At 38.8% G+C, this 18,487-nt stretch overlaps 1 protein-coding gene across 4 annotated transcripts in view; it reads left to right on the forward strand.

The window, feature by feature from the left end:
- kiaa1217 (KIAA1217 ortholog) overlaps window positions 1-18,487 on the forward strand; it is a 133,991-nt gene that overhangs the window by 27,405 nt on the left and 88,099 nt on the right. Inside the window, exon 1 of one of the 4 annotated variants that reach the window (XM_084399154.1) lies at window positions 1,681-2,176. The exons of 1 other annotated variant lie outside the window; for it this stretch is intronic. In XM_084399154.1, coding sequence (XP_084255280.1) covers window positions 1,873-2,176 — 304 coding nt within the window. In that variant the 5' untranslated portion in view covers window positions 1,681-1,872. Of the gene's footprint in view, window positions 1-1,680; window positions 2,177-18,487 lie in introns of those variants that run through there. 2 more of the 4 variants (XM_084399152.1, XM_084399153.1) reach the window with 2 other exon arrangements.

Genomic DNA, 18,487 nt, shown 5'->3' on the forward strand with positions numbered 1-18,487 from the left:
GGTTTGTCCAGATGGCCGGATGGTTTGAAGCCATGTTAGCGGGGGTTTAATCCAGTGATGAAATGTTGTACATTTAAATCTCTTGTCTAGATGCGTATGCATTTTACCCATAGCTTTTTCATGGATTGTGTGGCAGCCAAATCTGCTCCACTGGGGATCCCTGGGTATGAAATCCAAAGGTAAATATCCCGCCTCTGGATGGCTTGATCCGGGCTTTTCTGTGAAATGGAATCCCAGGGCGGCGATCTAGTGAAGCGGCGAGAGGCACAGGCTTTTGGGTTAGTAGGTTATCTGTTCAAAAACCTTTATCCAATAACCTCTTTGACCCATAATATTTAGTTTGTGTGTTTTTACTAGTAAATTGTTACATTTATTGTTTATGGTAAACTGAGATGTATCAGATTAATATGCACTCTGAGCACCCTGGGTAAAAACTGCACTGACAGTTATTCTGTGAGACGGAGTAGAGCAAATCTGAGCGATGAAGAGAGACGCATGATATGAATTTTTACAAGCTCAGCATATACCCTGAGATTTTATTAGATGTAAGTGAATTATGATGGTAAAAACTAAATTAAAAACTATAATTATATATAATTGTTATATAAACGATGATACAACATTTTATATATTTAATTTGATGATACATATATGTGAAATAAATGATTGTTGGTTTTAGAATTGTTTTGCAATATGAGAAATTTGATAAGTAATTTGTATATTTTAGTTTGCTTTACTTATTTTTGGTCTATTTACTACTGATGTTTTGTTGTAGCAGCAAAAAAAAAATTTTTTTATGACAATTGTCTCCAAGAACCCGTGATATTGCTGAAACGGCAATAAAACTATATAAAACTCCTTATGCTGTATTTTTTACTGGCACAATGAAATGAAAGTTTTTCTGTCGCTCTCTCTCTCTTTTTTTCACTATTTAGCTGTGCAAACTTTCTTCGAGTGTGTTTGTGCTTGTTTTGACAACAGCAAACAGGATTTTTCCTCCATTTCCAACTCTTTTCAGTACAAAGTAAAGCTTCCAGCATGCCTTGCTTTGATACACACACACAGACTGCAGAGCTCAAGTACTAGCTATGTTAGTGTAATCCCGCTTTCCTTTTTGCCGCTTTGTAATTCTCCAGAAATACCCGGGCACGTGTGTGTGTATATGTGTAATTTTCTACAGCACACACCACAGCAATGGTCTTCTAGCCCGTTAAACTGAAGACAGCAGAGAGAGAGAGACTCGCGTGAGGATCAGTACACACAGCTGTGACAGCAACAGAAGACCTTTTCTCCTCCCTTTTCATTCTTTTCCTTTTTTATTCCCAAGCATTGAGACTTTTTTCTGCCTTTCCAAGCTGAGAGCATTTAGACAAGAGGAAAAAGGTGGAGAGAGAGAAAGAGAGTTGAGTTTAGGACGGCAGAATGAGAGAGAGATTGTGTGTTGGAATGCGCTGATACATTGGAACAGGCTGCTTTTCTATGTTTGTCCCCTTGTCAGTCATCCCGAGGCGCACACGCATACACTTCGGAACGCTGGAGGCTCCGTTTGGAAAGGTGGTGATTAACCCCTTCCCCCTCGTTCCTCCTCCGTCTCTCTCGCCGTCTGGTTGTTTTACCTGCACTCGTCTGGACTCGTTCGGTGAGTAAAGACACAGAAGGACAGGAAGGAAGAGAGATGACAGATAAGGAGGGAGAGTAAAACCAAGACGGCGCAGTTCGTTCTCTGTGGAATACGGTGAAAATCCAAGGAGGGTTTGGACACCTGTGGAACACAATTCTGGATATTCACCTTGTGCAGTTCGATTGGACGACTGAAATGGAATACCATGTGAGTGACTGATGAACTGACTTAATTGAGTGCATTTCTACAGTATGTCTAAACCTTCACGACTTGCTCGCCCATCCTCGGCGGGTCCCGGCTCCAAACTCCCCTCGGCCCGTCGGGATACACCTGCCGGCAGACCCAAAATGCACGGCACGGGGGAGAAGGTGATGCGGACAGGAAGTGAGGGCAATATAGCCGGCCAAAGGCCTCCGGTCAATGGGACAACACAGTCGCATATCCCTCAAAACACTAATATAAAGGAAGAGGACGAGGTGGCCCAACCAAGAAGCAGAATCAGTCCACCTAAAGGGTCCATGGCAAGCATAACCCAGCAACAAGTAACACAGCCCAGTAAGTATCAGATCATCAAAGGTGGATACCCACATAGTACTTTTACATTTATGCATTTAGCAGATACTTTTATCCAAAGCGACTTACAAAAGAGGAATAAAAGCAATTCATCAAGAGCCAACAATATTCGTAATATATGGCAGATTTATCAGACAACTAGATTACAATGTACTGCGCTTCTCATATTTGACCGCTGACGTTTGGATTCTTTGGTCTCTGTTGATCGCAGATCTCCTGTTTTCATTATTTTAAAGAATCGATTCCCAGAACAAAATGTTTTTGGGCAGATGTTGCTTTTTTTATGGCTCAGGGGTCGTTAAAAAATGTTCTCAGGTGTGTCACATAAACTTTGCCGCAGATGTTTCTCCAAAAATTCTTTGCGAATTGGCAATAGAACCACATGACACAATTGTTGACATAAAGATATTTTCATTTAATGACTAATGTCTGTTTTCATACTAAAATTTCATGCTTTTGATTGCAGTCGTTCGGTATCTTGGTAGATTTGAGCACAGTTGAAGGCATTGTTGAGATCTCTGAAGCTCTAGAGGAGACAACTGTGAGATTTGCTAGTATCTTTTTCCACAGAAGACAAACCAGAGCCACAAGACTTAAGCCAAAATCTCCATTTGCTCCTCTTGTAAGCTCATTGCTGGAGAAAAACATGAGATTGTAAGAAAAACTCAAGTTTTTAGACCTTCCAGATGTGATAAGTTATATATTTGTGATATTAGTCATAAGTTGAATAGTCTTAGTATTGTGACATTGGGTATTGTTGACTAAACATTTACATTTTTAATCAAGTGCATGTCTAAGATATTATTATGTTTGTTGTGAGATTGAAGTATCTGTGTGAGTAAAAAAATGGAACATACTGTTTTGTTTGCAGAGTTTAAGTGCATTCGGGTGTTTTAAGCAGATTTGCATTATTGGTTTGAAGCGTCTGAATGTAAGTAAATTGCATGGATGGTATTAAGCTAAAAGTGTTTGGTGCAGGTTTTATATTTATTCATATATGACTATGCGTTTTGTGGGATTAGATCAGCAGCAGGTTGGATTCTTGTGGATTTTTGCTGCATTCCTCACAAAAAACAAACAAACAAAAAAACACATGGGCACAGCATTACGTTGCCTCCCCATTCCAGCACACTGGGGTGCAGATTAATGCCAGTTTGTGTTTGCGCATGTGTGATTAGGCACCTCTGTATCGCATTCCGTCCCAGTGGGTTTTAATCCTGCTGGTCGTGGTTGAAGAGCTCCATGTCAACTCAGACTTGCTCTAAAATGGTGATATAAGGCCCAAATCCTGTCACCTTCTGATGCCTGTCAGTCACAGCCCTTGATGTGTAGTGATTAAAAAACATGTCATGTCCTCTCAGTGAAATTGCAGGAATGCACCCCTGGGGTGGGGATTTAGACTGTGATGATATTAAGGACTGAAAGTTCTTGAGGTTAACATCCCTCTTTTAGTAATTCATGCGGATGAGCACACACACGCGCGTACGCACAAATAAGATGTGACGTATAAGAGTGCGTCACTCTTATTTGTCATTCATTTGTTTGATTGCTGAGAAGTGATGTGTGATGTCAGTCAGAATCTCAGTAAAACCTGGTTTCTGACATTTCTAAGTAATACATGTGTTTGCCTCCATCATTTCCGTCTAATATGTCAGTAAAAGGCAGTAGAATCCAGATGTTACCATGAACATTGGTCCTCCATAGATGTAGCGGCTTAGAAGAGGCATTGAAACCATTTTCAATGTAAATCCTTTACTCTCAACTGACATTTTACACAGTTTGTGCTATTGATGGATGGATGATGACTAACAGACAACAGATCAAAAGACAGCAGAAAGAACAAAAATGATAATTCATACACAATTTTTTCCATAGGTCTTATGATTAATGCTCTGTGATTTTAATAATATTTAAAAATAAAATGTGTTCTGAAGTCATACAATAGTTTGTGAAAAGAGTGGAAAGAGTTTGGTTTTTAATATGATATTAAAGGTGTAAAAGTTTGTTTTATGTTTTAGTAATTTGTGATTTTGTCATTTTTTTATTACTAAAACTTATTTTATTTCAGTTAGTTGCTAAGTATTGCCAAATTTAATTTATATATTTTATTTTATTTCAACTTTATTTCAATTAAAGGGGCTATATCTAAGAATTTTCAGGTATATTCATGTAAATCACATTTTTATTGCCAATGTGTGAACAGCTTGTAAGGAAACTTCAAAAAACGAGACCTTGGTTGTCTAAAGCCTGACTGATTTTTATGTGAAGGGCTCGGAACGTTTTTGCCGGGAAAATCAAAAGGATGTGACATTTACGCGCGCTTCAGAGAACCTCTCTTTTTCGATCTATGATACATGAAATGCTTGCTTATTCAATGATCAGGATAATGCCGAAAGAGCTATATTCTGTACAATAATGTAAGTGTGTCGTGCAAAGAAAAGGAATTCCTTCAAATGACAGAAATGTATTTTGGGGGAAACTGTCTCTCAGATCTTCCCAATGGTAAACATTGTAAAAGTTAGCTTTCTTTAGATTTTTACTTTAAATGGACCATATAAAAGTTAATGTTTTCTAGACTTAGAGTTCAAGCACAGGTCATAACATGGATGAATGGCTCTCGAAAAGGGAATGAATGATTACATTTCCCAACTGGAGAGATAATGTGTGTGCCTCTTTTTGTAATTAGCATTTCATTTTCTAAATAAACATAATGCAGATTTTAGTATTTAATCTTAGAAATCAGACGAAGAAGAGTTAGTTGCCCTGAAGAGTGGAATTACCTGTTTGTAATGACACTATTTTTAAACACAAAACTTTTCCTTTGTGCATTGAAGAAAAGTCTATTATAATCACCTGTGATCTGATACCAATGTTTTCTACCTAAACATGCCCTCAAAGAAACATGTGGAAGGAAATCAAATACATTCTCTTTTTTCTTTGCCCGTTTCATGTCTGACAGATAAAGGAGAGTTTTGTTTATCTGCAGTCGGCTTTCTTAAAGGGGTTTTGTTTATCTGCAGGTAAAATGGTTCAGTCTTTTGTTTAAACTACTGTTAGCGCTCTTTGAAAGTTTATCACAAGTAGGTGTAGCGGGACAAAGAACTGTATCACAGTCAGTAAATTTCACGGCTGGGTGGTCTTGCTTACTCATGGTTCAGCCAGACAGAGGTTATGGGAAAAGAAAGAGGGCAGAGAGGGGAGGGAGAGACAGTCCCCTCATCACAAGTTTATCTTAAGCTGGTTGGATCTGGACTCAGGCTTTTGCTGTTTAATTTTTCTGCATGCTTAGACTATAAGTGGTCGACTGGATTGATGTGTTTAACATATCAGTCTGAAATCTGCTGATGTAAGAAGCATAACATTTCACTGGGGGTTTATGGGATAGCCAGTGTAGTACACCAAAAAAATGCAGTTTTACATTTTAATTTAGCCTTTTTACATTGTGGGACTCAAATCAATAAAAAATCCATATGTTCGGTCATATGTTTAGTCATTCATCTTTTCATTTAAAGTCCCCCTGTAGTCAATTATTTCATCCCTTAAAGGGATAGTTCACCCAAAAATGAAAATTCTGTCAAATTCAGTATTTTTTTTTTCCTACTATGGAAGTCAATGGGGTCCATCAACTGTTTGGTTACCGACATTGTTCAAAATATCTTCTTTTGTGTTCAGCAGAAAAAAGAAATTCATACAGGTTTGAAACAACTTGAGGGTGAGTAAATGATGACAGAATGTTCATTTTTGGGTGAACTATCCCTTTAAAATTCATCTTTGATCACCAAAATTACACATTTAGATGTTTTTTTCCTTGAAAAAAAATTATTCATGCCTTAAAATAGCTTGAATGTAACTCTAAACCCTTGCCTCATTTAGTATACGCTGTTCTATAAATATGCAAATTAACCCCGCCTCCACTCGTTGATGATCACACCTTGATGTGATTGGTTGTGACGTCAGAAACACCAGTGATTTCAAACCGCGGTTTTGACTGTCTTTAGATCACTGCAGTTTTAAGGAGAAAATACTCAGTAATGGTGTTGACATGAATTTGCATATGTTTGTCTTAAAGCATATTAAAAATACAACATAGACATAACAACATTAAAAGTTTGATTTTCACCACAGCGGGACTTTAAAGAGGCCATTTTATTCCCTTTTGCAAAGTCTTGACTTTGTTTTTGGGGTCTACTTGAATAGGTTTTCATGCAAAAACTTTTCACATATTTTACTTTACATTGTTGAAGCACCTCTTTCCCCAGTCTGTCAGTATCGCTCTGTTTAGTTCCTGTCTCTATGAAGCCCTGGGCTGCGTTCAGCCCCGACAACGTTTTTTAAACAGAAACGGTGATGCGTTGAACACACTGTTCTGATGACGCAAGAGTTGCAACTATGGCAGCTGAGAATGCCATTCTTTGTGTTCTTTGTGAAGAATTTTCAGAGCCTTATGAAGTCGGTATAAATATGTGTTTAATACTACAAAATATGCCCGATGTTACAGTTACTACAGTTACTGCACTTGCCGCCCAGAACAAAAGAGAACATCCCAATCGAGTGAAGGGATTGCTGAAACTGAAATGGAAGCACACATCTTACCTAATTCAGACTAAAACACATCTATTTAGCCTCACATACTGACTTTATTTGTAGTTCATACTGTTTTAATACCCTGTATTTTCTTTCTCATTTTTAGGAAAAGCACTTAATTACCATTGTTTATTTCTATACCAATACACTTGCAATGAAGCAAAAAATATAAACAACTACATCATTATGTTGATATCCTATATTTTTACAATAAAACTTATGTCTTCTAATATCCTCAGTTTTTGCATATACCGAGCTGCATCGAACACATTTGTAAATTACTTTCCTTGAACCCATTGTGCGAGTTCACTTTAATACCGCGTGCTTTATATACATGTTGCTGCTGATTGGACTGCAGTTCTGACACACCCACCAAACAAGAGAAAATGTATCTCAAACCCCGGTGCACGCCGGTGCATGCGTTCAACCTGGAAATCGTAGCAAAACGTTGCGCACCGTTTTGAACTTGAACGTGCCCCTGAATTCCAAAAAGCGTAATGTGCTCTGATTGGTCGGCTGGACCAGTGTGTTGCGATTGGTCAACCGCTTTGAGAAATGCCACGTCTTTTACCATAACTGCGAGTATCAACACACTGGCTGCGTCCGAAAACTTCAGACAGACTTCTGAGGCAGCGTAACGGTTTAATGATCTACAGCAAAACAGAGAGAGCTTTGGTGATAACTAAGGGAATATTTAATTAGTATAATAGTAATTTCTCACTAACCGTCGGTCAAAAACATACATTTACACACAAACTGACCACCAACCACAACTTTCGGATGCCATCTTTAGTTTTTAGCTCAACTGTCACAGAATGGAATGTACAGGATTGTGGGATATCAAAGGATGAATCAGGTGAAAGGTATCTCAGGAGACAGGAAGTGAAGCTAACATTGGATTTGGACGTGCCTTGATGCTTTCCTACCTTGGAATGAATCCTCCGAAGGTAGCGTTTTTAAGATTGCGGGCACAGTCACTGCTAACACAACTCATCCAGGCCTCGCCCCCCTTTTTTCATATGCCTTGGGCAGGAATTATTTTAAGTGAGAAATATTGTGATGTGTACATTCCTGAAAGAAAACTCAAGGCTACAGTCTAGGCATTTCAGGGAGTTCAGAAACAGTGCTTACTAACATAGAGAATAACTCCCTTTGCAGTGGGCTTTGTGCTTTGTAAACTTTGCTGACAATGTCAAACAGCAACATTACACACTAAAGAAAGTTAAAAATGGAAAAAAAAGCAATGGCCTGTTTAAAAGGATAGATCCAACCAGTTTATTGACTTAAATCTCTCTTTTCCTCACATAATGCTATCTTATAATTTCAAAATACTTCTTTTTTTTTTAAATAGCCTACTTTTATAAAAAATAAAAAAAAATAAAAAAATAAACACTCAGCAAGGATACATTACATTAATCAAAAGAATCGGCAGTAAAGACTTTATAATGTTTTAATAAGATTTCTATTTAAAATTAATCCTGTTCTTTTGAACGATATATTCATCAAAGAATCCTAAAATCCTGTTTTCAACATGAATAATTATATAATAGATGGACTACTCCTTTCATGACCACAACAGAATAATCCCATAATTTTTGGTGAAAGTGTCAGACAGGGACAAGTTCTTGTAATTAAGAGAAATCTAAGTCATTGCAATGGAGACTGAAGCCAGTGGAAGTGATATAAAGAGAATTAGGAATGGGACTAGATTAATGAACACTGCTCATTAACCCTTAATCCTCTCTGATTAAAAAGTGAGACACACTTAATCCAGAATTGTCTAAACTGAAGACAACCCTGCTGGAAAAATCCAGCATTGCTTGTCACCAGCATAAGGTATATAATGCATGCTGGGACCAGCATGGGATGCCAGTTATTGGTTTGCTTGTCACCATCATGGCAAGCGGAAGTGCTGGTGAACCAGAAAAGCATGGTTTCTGGTTTATGATGAATTTTTCAGCAGGGAAGACACTCAACTTACTGTAAAAAAAAAAAAAATCATTCATGTCGTTCCAAGCCTGTATGACTTATTCTGTGGAATATAAATGTCTACTTATGCTTTCTTTGCATGGAAAAGAGCAGCATGAACATTCTTCAAAACATCTTGCTTTGTGTTCCACAGAAAAAAAAGAAAGCAACATGGGTTTGAAACAACATGAGGGTGAATATATGATAATAATAAAAAATAATTTTGGGTGAACTGGTCCTAGACTGCCAGGCAACCAAGCAAGGTTTAAAAAAAAAAAAAAATTATTTAAGCATATTTTTTAAGTGTTCGAAAGACAGAAAGCAAGCATGGAGGGACATGGATCCTATTTGCTTGTCCCAGATTTGTTGTACCCAAATTACTCTCTTAAATTACGTATTTTGTGCTTGGAAGCCACTACATTAATCTCGGACCAGCAGACTATTATTCCTTCAGACAGATGGAGTGCTCTGTTTGTGAAAAACTGAATTCATGTGGGCAGAAGTTGATCCACAGGTCACCGACCAGCTCAACTAATGAAAAGTGCCTGAGTGCTTTAACTTAATGGCCAGTGGAATCTGGTAATTGTTCACTGTTTGGCAGGAAGGATCGAAAAGGGGAGGGAGAGAAAGAAAGGAAAGGTTTATCATTCAGTGTTGCAAGATATTCTAGTCTCCTAAAGCATTTGAGGAGAGTTAATGTCAGGAGAGGGAGTAGCACTTAGATACTTTTCCTTACTTCAGGAATTTTCCAGAATCCTTTCTGCTGAGCTCATATGCTAATCGCCATCGCGGCTGCGAAAAATGGCTTACAGGACACAGTCGCCAGTAACCCGAACCTGAGATCAATGAAATCTGGAAGAAAAGGGGAGGAAGAGACCCTTTCAACAATGCCCACCTTAGACAAACTTTATTTAGGTCACTGACTGTATGACTTTATTCTTTATTCTGTGGAACATGAAAGGAGATGTTTAGCAGAATGTCTACTTTTTCTGTCTTTGCATTGAAAAGAGCAGCATGAACATTCTTCAAAACGTCTTAATTTTGGATTTCACATAAACCCCATGAGGCTGCATATATAATAAAAAACTGGCCCTAAATTGTCAGTCAGGCAAGCAAGAAGCTTGTATTTTAAAAATGAGAATTACTATGCTTCGTATACAAAACCTGAGGTAAATTAAGCCTGGAAGAAAAGGGGAGGGAGAGACTCTTTCAATAATGCCCACCTTAGACAAACGTTGTATTAGGTCACTAGACAAGAACCAACAAGTTGTGTGTATTTGCACGAGTATATTGACATTTGAGGCAGTTTGTGTTGATTCATGGTGTAGCTCTACACGGTTTAGATGTCACAAAGTGTCTAGGGTGATGTGAGTCAGAGAAAGAGCTAAAGACAGAGGGGGAAGGAGAAGAGCTACATTCAACACACCTGGTTTCGTTGTTACTGTTTATCTCCCTCTGAGCTGAATTCATACTCTGAGGCTCATCACGCGTGAAGACTGCAGACGTTAAGTGCCCAGGGTTGTTATCGCTAAAGAACAGATACATGGTCATATTATGTTAAGTGTCTCTTCATGATATGTCCAAGTTGTCATAGGGGAGCCATAAGATACAGCTCTCCTAAACAGAAATCAATAAAAATGTGCACAACCTCTAGGAGTTTGTCTGAGATGTTGGTAAAGCTTTTGAAGTTGTTGATTCCAGCAGAAAAAAACACACTCTTGTGTGCACTGTAGAACTAAACTTTTATGTACTTTACTATACTTTAAATTATACTTTTTATGGTGCTTTTTTGTCCTTTTTGGACCTTGACAGCTCCAGTCCTCATCCACTTACATTTTAAGAAAGAGGACGGGATATTCTTTCAAAATACTTTTTGTTTAAAAAAAGACAGGTTTGGAATGAAAAACTTTGAGTAAATGACAAAAAAATTTAGGTGAACTACTAATTTAATGATGATTTAAATGTCGTCTCTCTGTTCCATGTTTCTACAAAGGCAATTAGTTTGGACAAACCTATTCTATGGTTTAACCTCTTAGGCCACATTTACACATAGCCGGGTATTTAGAGAAACGAATATTTCTCCCCCTCCGTTTTCAAAAATAACATCGTGCACACAACATCGTTTTCAAAAAAGTTGTCGTTTACATCAACCCGCATAAATACGCCGTCGAGCAACATCATAATTATGCCAAACCTATGGGCGGCAGTGTAGGGAGAAGGATAAAGCCATGCAAGCCAATCAGAATCCTCAAAATCGACAACAACGAATAGCACGAGCGACTTCCTGTTCCTTTCAAAACAACAGACATGGCGCGAGATTCGTTTGTGTGGACAGACAGCGAAGCAAATGCAAACAGGCCAAAAACGTTTGCACAAAAGTAAAAATGAGTACCACCTTAACAGCATCCATGATCAAATAGTAGCCAAACAAACTCTAAACGTCAAACTCACATGACGTAAGCATTTTCTGGCGCATAATGTGACGTTTGAGAACCTAAAACCCCATTTCTCCCAGTTGACACGGCAACACATAACCGGCGTTTTCAGAAATCTCCACTTTGGCCGGAGTTTTTAGAAATAATCGTTTTCTTGGATAAAAACGGCGTTTTCGTGTAAATGACAGGCCAAAACGCAGGGAAATATCTGCGTTTTCCCATCGTGTAAACGGGGCCTTAGTCTTTCAGTTCAACCACACATATACACAGACTCACACTCCTCTATCATTATCATGTGTTTCTCTGTTGTACTATTGTGGTATTTATTCATATCTTGAATTAGCTTTTTCTTGCATTGAGTATAATGTGCTTTTGTCATCTTTTTCATTTAAATGTAATAATTTTTAAAATTTCTTTAATTTCATTTCATTTTTTAGTACATTAAGGTGCTGTATGTAACTTTTTGACTGTACTAAAGCATAAAAATACCATGTTTGCAGAGATTTAGGAAACATGCTAAGGTCACGTATACTTGTTTCTCTGAAAAACAATGCTACAGACAGTTATTTTACTTTGACGTGTTCCATGTCGGAATGTCTGTTTATGTTTCGGTGTGTGTAATCGCATCTCACCCACTGCCAATTTACCCAATATTACAGTTTTTTTACAATCACTTTGCTACTATTTTCAGAACCTTGATGTCATTTTTCAAAACTCTAGACACAAACGGTTATCACTTGTAACACAGGCTGTCTAATGTTCAAAACATTGCATTGTGCATTCACATATTTAAAGAAATCTTGCACAATCATTGGTTCAAAAAACAAATTTACTGTGAAATACCATTGAAGCATAACTATAGATCACCCACACACAAGCAACCGATAGTTTCACTGTGTCATTGTTCGTACAATCATTAAATATTGTAGAACAAAATAGGTGATACAGGTTTCATTATGGTACTACATGTACAGTAAATACATATCTGTAAAAGTACTGCAGTAGTAGAGAGAATACTACAGACAGTGGAATCATTGAACAAAGTTTGTAATATATTGATGCAAAACACTAGCCTGACTACGTCAGCGGGCAGCTGACTACGCTCAATTTCATTTCGCTTCTGTACTCAGCGTAATAGCTTTCCGTTTTCCTCCGGCCTGAAAACAGCCAGCCAATCAACGAACAGAGGGCGGGCTGAGAGCCGTGACGTAGACGCTGATTGTACCGTGGATGCGTAGATTTACTTAACATAATCTGCAAAAGTCGTTCACAGCCATGTTCACTCCGGTATTTCGCTCGATGGTTTTGTTTTCGCATCATACATGTGTTTACAGTGGAAGTTAGATGCAGCTGAGCATGCGCATAACACGCGCCATAACCAAACGTTATGTGATTGGCTTACGGGAACCAATGATTTTAAACTTCAGACAAGCGCCTCCCCGCGAGAAAGAAAACGCTTTTCAATTATGCCATGCCAGACTCTGTCTACGAAGCAAAGCGAAGTAGCAGAGTTTGGTATTACCAGGCTAGCAAAACACTACAGTACAATCACAACATAGGTTTATTTGAATCAAAGCAAAAATAATTAGCTATGAAATAGAAAAGAAAAGACAGTACTGTAAAACATCAAATGCAGTGTTCCTCAACTTGCTTGCTTGTACTGTAAGAAACAAAACAGGAGTGATTACTGTACTTCTACATTGTCATCAACTCTGTGTTGTGGATTTGGCCACAGGTTCTCATCTACATCACAATGGATGTTTTCATTAGCCAAACATCTTGGAAAAAACCCTTCGGGCATGGCGAATCCAGGCCTGACACTGGTCTGCTGTGATGTCATTGCATGTCATCCATGGCCTGGAGAAGAGTGACTTGTTCATGAGGGTGCCTATCATGAACCTTCCATCTCCATGCGGAGGGAAATTCCTCAATCGGGTTAAGGAAGGGAGAGTATGGGGGTAAATACAGGGTGGTAAATTGTGCATGGGCCTGAAACCATGCTTGCACCACATGAGCATGATGGAACCTGACATTGTCCCACACAATGACATGGGTCACACCTTCAGCGCTACAAACCTGATCGAGCTCATCAAGAAAGGTGACAAGGAGAGCTGCATTGTATGGTCCAATATGAGGTCTGCGTCCCACCACACCATCTTCTGATATAGCCGCACACATGGTAATGTTGGCCCCACGTTGTCCAGGTACTTGGATGGTTGCCCGCTGGCCAATGAAATTCCAACCTCTCCTCCTTGTCTTGGCCAGATTAAAACCTGCCTCATCCAAATATGAATTTGTGATGGTCGTCATCAACATCCAGCTCCATCACCCTCTAAAAATACATTTTGGAAAGATTACTGTACAATGTAGAATTTTTGGGAATGTTTTTACAACAGCCATCTTGAAACTGAACTTAGCTGAACATACTCAGTCCTCATTTGCTTCACTCTGTCTGCATTTCTTTCGAAAGGCACACGCTATAGTTGTTTTATAGATACCTGGTGCCTTTTCAGTATGCGTGCAATAGTCAGCAAACTTATGGATCCCACATTGTTGAACATGTCTTCATTGTCCAAAATATGCTGGCAAATTTCTGTAAGGCGAATATCATTTCTGGCCCGAACCAAATCGACCACAGCCTGCTCTTGTTGGTCAGTTAGAATTTTGCCTATGCCTCCACTATTTGGCCTGGTCACAATTCTACAGGGAACATTAGAGTAAGAAGACTCTTGGTCACATCACCTATTCTGTGATACACATTGGTATGCAGTCATTTGACAATTGAGAGTAGCATAATGTTTAGTGCATGCTGATAACTTACCGGTTCTCATCGCGGAAAGTTCTGATTATTGAGGCCACAGTTGACCTTCTGAGGTTTGGTTGGATCATTGTAGCCGCCTCAGTCATTGTCATGCCATGATTTATGACATGGTCTACAACTATTGCCCAAATTTCATTGGACACTCTATGCTGTTGCTGCCGCTGTCTTGGTCCGTGGCCTTGTCCTCTACCACGTTCCCCCACACCTCTCAAACGAGGCCCACGACCACCTCTCAGAATGGGTGCCTGTCCTCTACCACGTTCCCCCACACCTCTCAAACGAGGCCCACGGCCACCTCTCAGAATGGGTGCCTGTCCTCTACCACGTTCCCCCACACCTCTCAAACGAGGCCCACGACCACCTCTCAGAAGGGGTGCCTGTCCCCTGCCATTCCTTTGACCAACACGTCTTCCTCATCTTCCTCCCACCACTGCTTGACCTCCATTGTGACCTGGATCACCTGCTGGCTCCATGTTACATATCACTATGCTCTTGCAATTGGATCCCAATCAACTCTTTATATACTCATTCCACAATGTGCTCTCAATCATCAGTAACGAGTTGGCAGAATTGGACAAGCAATTACAAGGGCCTGCATCTATACAGTGCAGTACTGTCAATACTGTAAATAATCTGAAAAGGTGGTACAGTATTTGGGACCATAGACACAGTGTCTGATGAAGCATGATAAAATATTAGGCTACATCCATGGATATTGTAGTCTAATTGGTTCATGCTCCACTCTAATTGGTTCATGCTCCACGCTAATTGGTGACAATGAATCTCATTATATTGAAACTTTCATGATTTAGGCCCCGTTTAAACGATGGGAAAACGCAGATATTTCCCTGCGTTTTGGCCTGTCATTTACACGAAAACGCCGTTTTTATCCAAGAAAACGATTATTTCTAAAAACTCCGGCCAAAGTGGAGATTTCTGAAAACGCCGGTTATGTGTTGCCATGTCATCTGGGAGAAACGGGGTTTTAGGTTCTCAAACGTCACATTATGCGCCAGAAAATGCTTACGTCATGTGAGCGCCCTATGTTTAGAGTTTGTTTGGCTACTATTTGATCATGGATGCTGTTATGGATGTACTCATTTTTACTTTTGTGCAAACGTTTTTGACCTGTTTGCATTTGCTTCGCTGTCTGTCCACACAAACGAATCTCGCGCCATGTCTGTTGTTTTGAAAGGAACTGTAGAAGTCGCTCGTGCTATTCGTTGTTGTCGATTTTGAGGATTCTGATTGGCTTGCATGGCTTTACCCTTCTCCATACACTGCCGCCCATAGGTTTGGCATAATTATTATGTTGCTCGACAGCGTATTTATGCGGGTTGATGTAAACGACAACTTTTTTGAAAACGATGTTGTGTGCACGATGTTATTTTTGAAAACGGAGGGGGAGAAATATTCGTTTCTCTAAATACCCGGCTATGTGTAAATGTGGCCTTAAACATGGAAGGTTGTTTGTCTGTTTCCATACAACTATGCATTAAGAGTAATGCAACAGTTACTTATCATTTTGAGCAGTTGTATCAATTGATAGCTAGATCATTGTAAGGAAATGAATAGACACTCATTTGAAATGTAATGTGTGAATTGCCTTTTGAAATAGTAGTACTTTGATGTTAAGTTGTGCCATATTGAACAGGTGATTTTTGTTGAATGAACATATTATCTAAGTTTTATGTGTATTGTATCCAAGCAATTGAGAAAAGGGTTAGAGTTTTGAAAAATGCTAGATGGACTAGACTATCTTGTCAGAGTTTTTTTGACTCCTGACAAGACATGAACTTATTTTATCTTTGTTTTCACTAGATCTGCAATGGCAGGATTAGACAAAAATGGTTCCTTCCTTCCATTGTGACTATTCCTGGATGGGAATCCAGTCTTTGGTTCCCCAGCTGTGAGCATGTTATTTAAAGTAACACAGTCTGGGAATTCCTGTGAAACTTCATCTGCTTGCATCATTACTTTCAATAAGTTAAAGTGACCAAGACATCTCTCTGATATATCTGGTAGGGATGCATAAGCTGATAATTATTTACTTTCATGTCATGGTTGATGACAAATGGTCGATATTTTATACTATTTTGCCAAAATAAATGTAAAATAAAAGCAGCCATTGTTTAACTAAATGTGGCCATTACATAAACATAATGTACAGTATGAAAAATGGATATTCATTTTGAGATTTACTAAAGATTACATAATAACAGGGCTCCCTGGTTAGTAAATAAGCCACACTTTAAACTTTTTGTGACATGTTTTGCTTGAAAGGATTGTTTGTGTGATGTTTATTTAATGTCTGTGCAATGCAATGACATTCAAAGTGTAGCTGAATTCTCCAAATACTTTATGGGGCCACTGTAACTTCTTATTTGCAGAAGTTTAATTGGAGATCTAGTGTTTTCTGCCCCAGTTTCCACAGAGGCCTTATGAGACTATAAGCTCTGACAGGTTTGAGCCCCACACATGCAGCACTGACAGAAAATCATATCTTTTTAATCGTAAACTGGTGCAAAGGATGGACTGTTCCTCACATTCCTCCAGTGCTTGTCGTCTTCTTTTTGTTCTGTTGCTGTTTCTTCTGTCTTTCCCTTTTGGTTCGCCTCTCCGCTCACGCCGTTTGTTTCAGGTTGCCATTTTTCTTGTTTGTCTGTCTCTCTAGCTATCTCCACCTCTTCTTCTATTTTTCCCCTCCATCCCATGCCCTCTTCTCTCTGAACAGGTTGTGCTCTGGTTTTCACAGTGCTGATTAAAAGTAGCGTCTCTGTTTGAAGTCTATTCAGCAAGCTGTGTGTGGTTGCTTATTAGGGTCAGCCAAGAGGGTTACACACACACACACACACACACACACACACACAAACATAATGAACACCGTCTCCTAAAGAGACTCCTTGTTTCAAGAAAAGTCTGGTTAAGCAAGGATGAAAAGATGAAGGGATTTCCTGAAATGTTGGCACCGAGTGTAGGTTGTGTGCGCACACTCTTTCTTTTCCTCTTTTTTCTTCTCTGTTCGCTCCATTCTGATGCAGCATCTAATGGGTAGACAAGCACCTGATACAAGAGAGACCAGTGAAATAGAAACAAGAGGAAATGAAGTGAGAAAAGGGAAGAGGTTTTAAAGGTGAGAGGCAAAGCACTGTATACATGCTTTGAATTTTAACAGCCATGAAAAAGATTCAGAGTTTCCTTCGAGTTTATTAAAACATTGTAGGCTGCTCTTCTCTATTTTAAGGAATTTCAATAAATAAAGCAGGTCTTGTTGTAGATGTGGCTTATTGGTTTCGCACCAGACACATTGAGCCCTGGTGCTCATGTGGGAGATTAGGTTTGAATCCTGTTTCTGTTGTGCCCAAATCCCATTCTCTCTTTCTTTCCCTAATAATTTTCTCTATTATCTATACTCTTTTTGCTCATTCTAAATCATATTACACATATCACACATCGTACCATGCATACTAAATAGAAAAGTGACAAAAGCCTTATATTTCACTTCACTCATGCTGATCAATAGGCTACAGCTGTCAGTTGGAGTTGCAGTGGGTGTTTCATTGAAGTTAACAAAATGACATGTTTGAAAATGACTGAAATTTCTTATAGCATATTTAATGGTTTTAGTGAATAAGCTTTTTCATAAAACAGTGAGCGAGGGATTTGAGTTCTCTCTTCAAAAACTGCACCAGTGTCCAGCAACACAGCAACATACCAAACCCTTATTTCTGTTTATTCTGGCTATTTTCTGTTTAAATCATAAAATGTAATAAAAACTAAATTAATTAATTAAAACTAAATCCATAAAATGATCCCATGATGGGAACCCCTTAGTTTCTATTAGGGCTGCATGGGATAATAAATCGATTCCAATATTTTCCGAATGCATCGCCATTCTCTCTCGAATCGATTCTGAGCTTAGTTTTTAACAGCAGATGGCGTTCTAGGCTAGTTTTTAACCGGTAGTTTCCGGTTCAATAAGTGCATTTTTTCTGTTTTGGAATTTTCAGTGTGAACACACTACTACACTATTTATACTACAAAACAGCATAGAATAGTGCACAAGTATGCGAATTGGGATTCACCTTGAGAATGATTTGCACCTCAGAATGCTTTTATGAAACGTGATTAATGTAAACAGCCCAATGCAAACACCCTTGTAATTCACTTCAACCTTTTCAAACATTATGAATGATTATTTAATAGAAGGTTCAAGTGGTGTGTGTAAGGCATTGGAAGCCAGCAGAGTACGGCTGTTTCTAAAGCACGCAGTGGCATGTGCTGTTAAAATATAAGCTCTGAATCGATTCGAGAGAGAATCCCGATGCATTCGGAAAATCTCAGAATCGATCCAGAATCATTTCTCGATTCACGATGCATCGATTTATTGTCCCAGCCCTAGTTTTTATTTATAAGTTTCTGTATTTAAGTACTCTTTAAGTCCCCCTGTAGTAAATAATTGTATCCCTTAAAACTCATCTTTGA

The sequence above is a fragment of the Rutilus rutilus genome (genome assembly GCF_951802725.1).
Source record: "Rutilus rutilus genome assembly, chromosome: 24".
Classification (NCBI taxonomy): Eukaryota; Metazoa; Chordata; class Actinopteri; order Cypriniformes; family Leuciscidae; genus Rutilus; species Rutilus rutilus.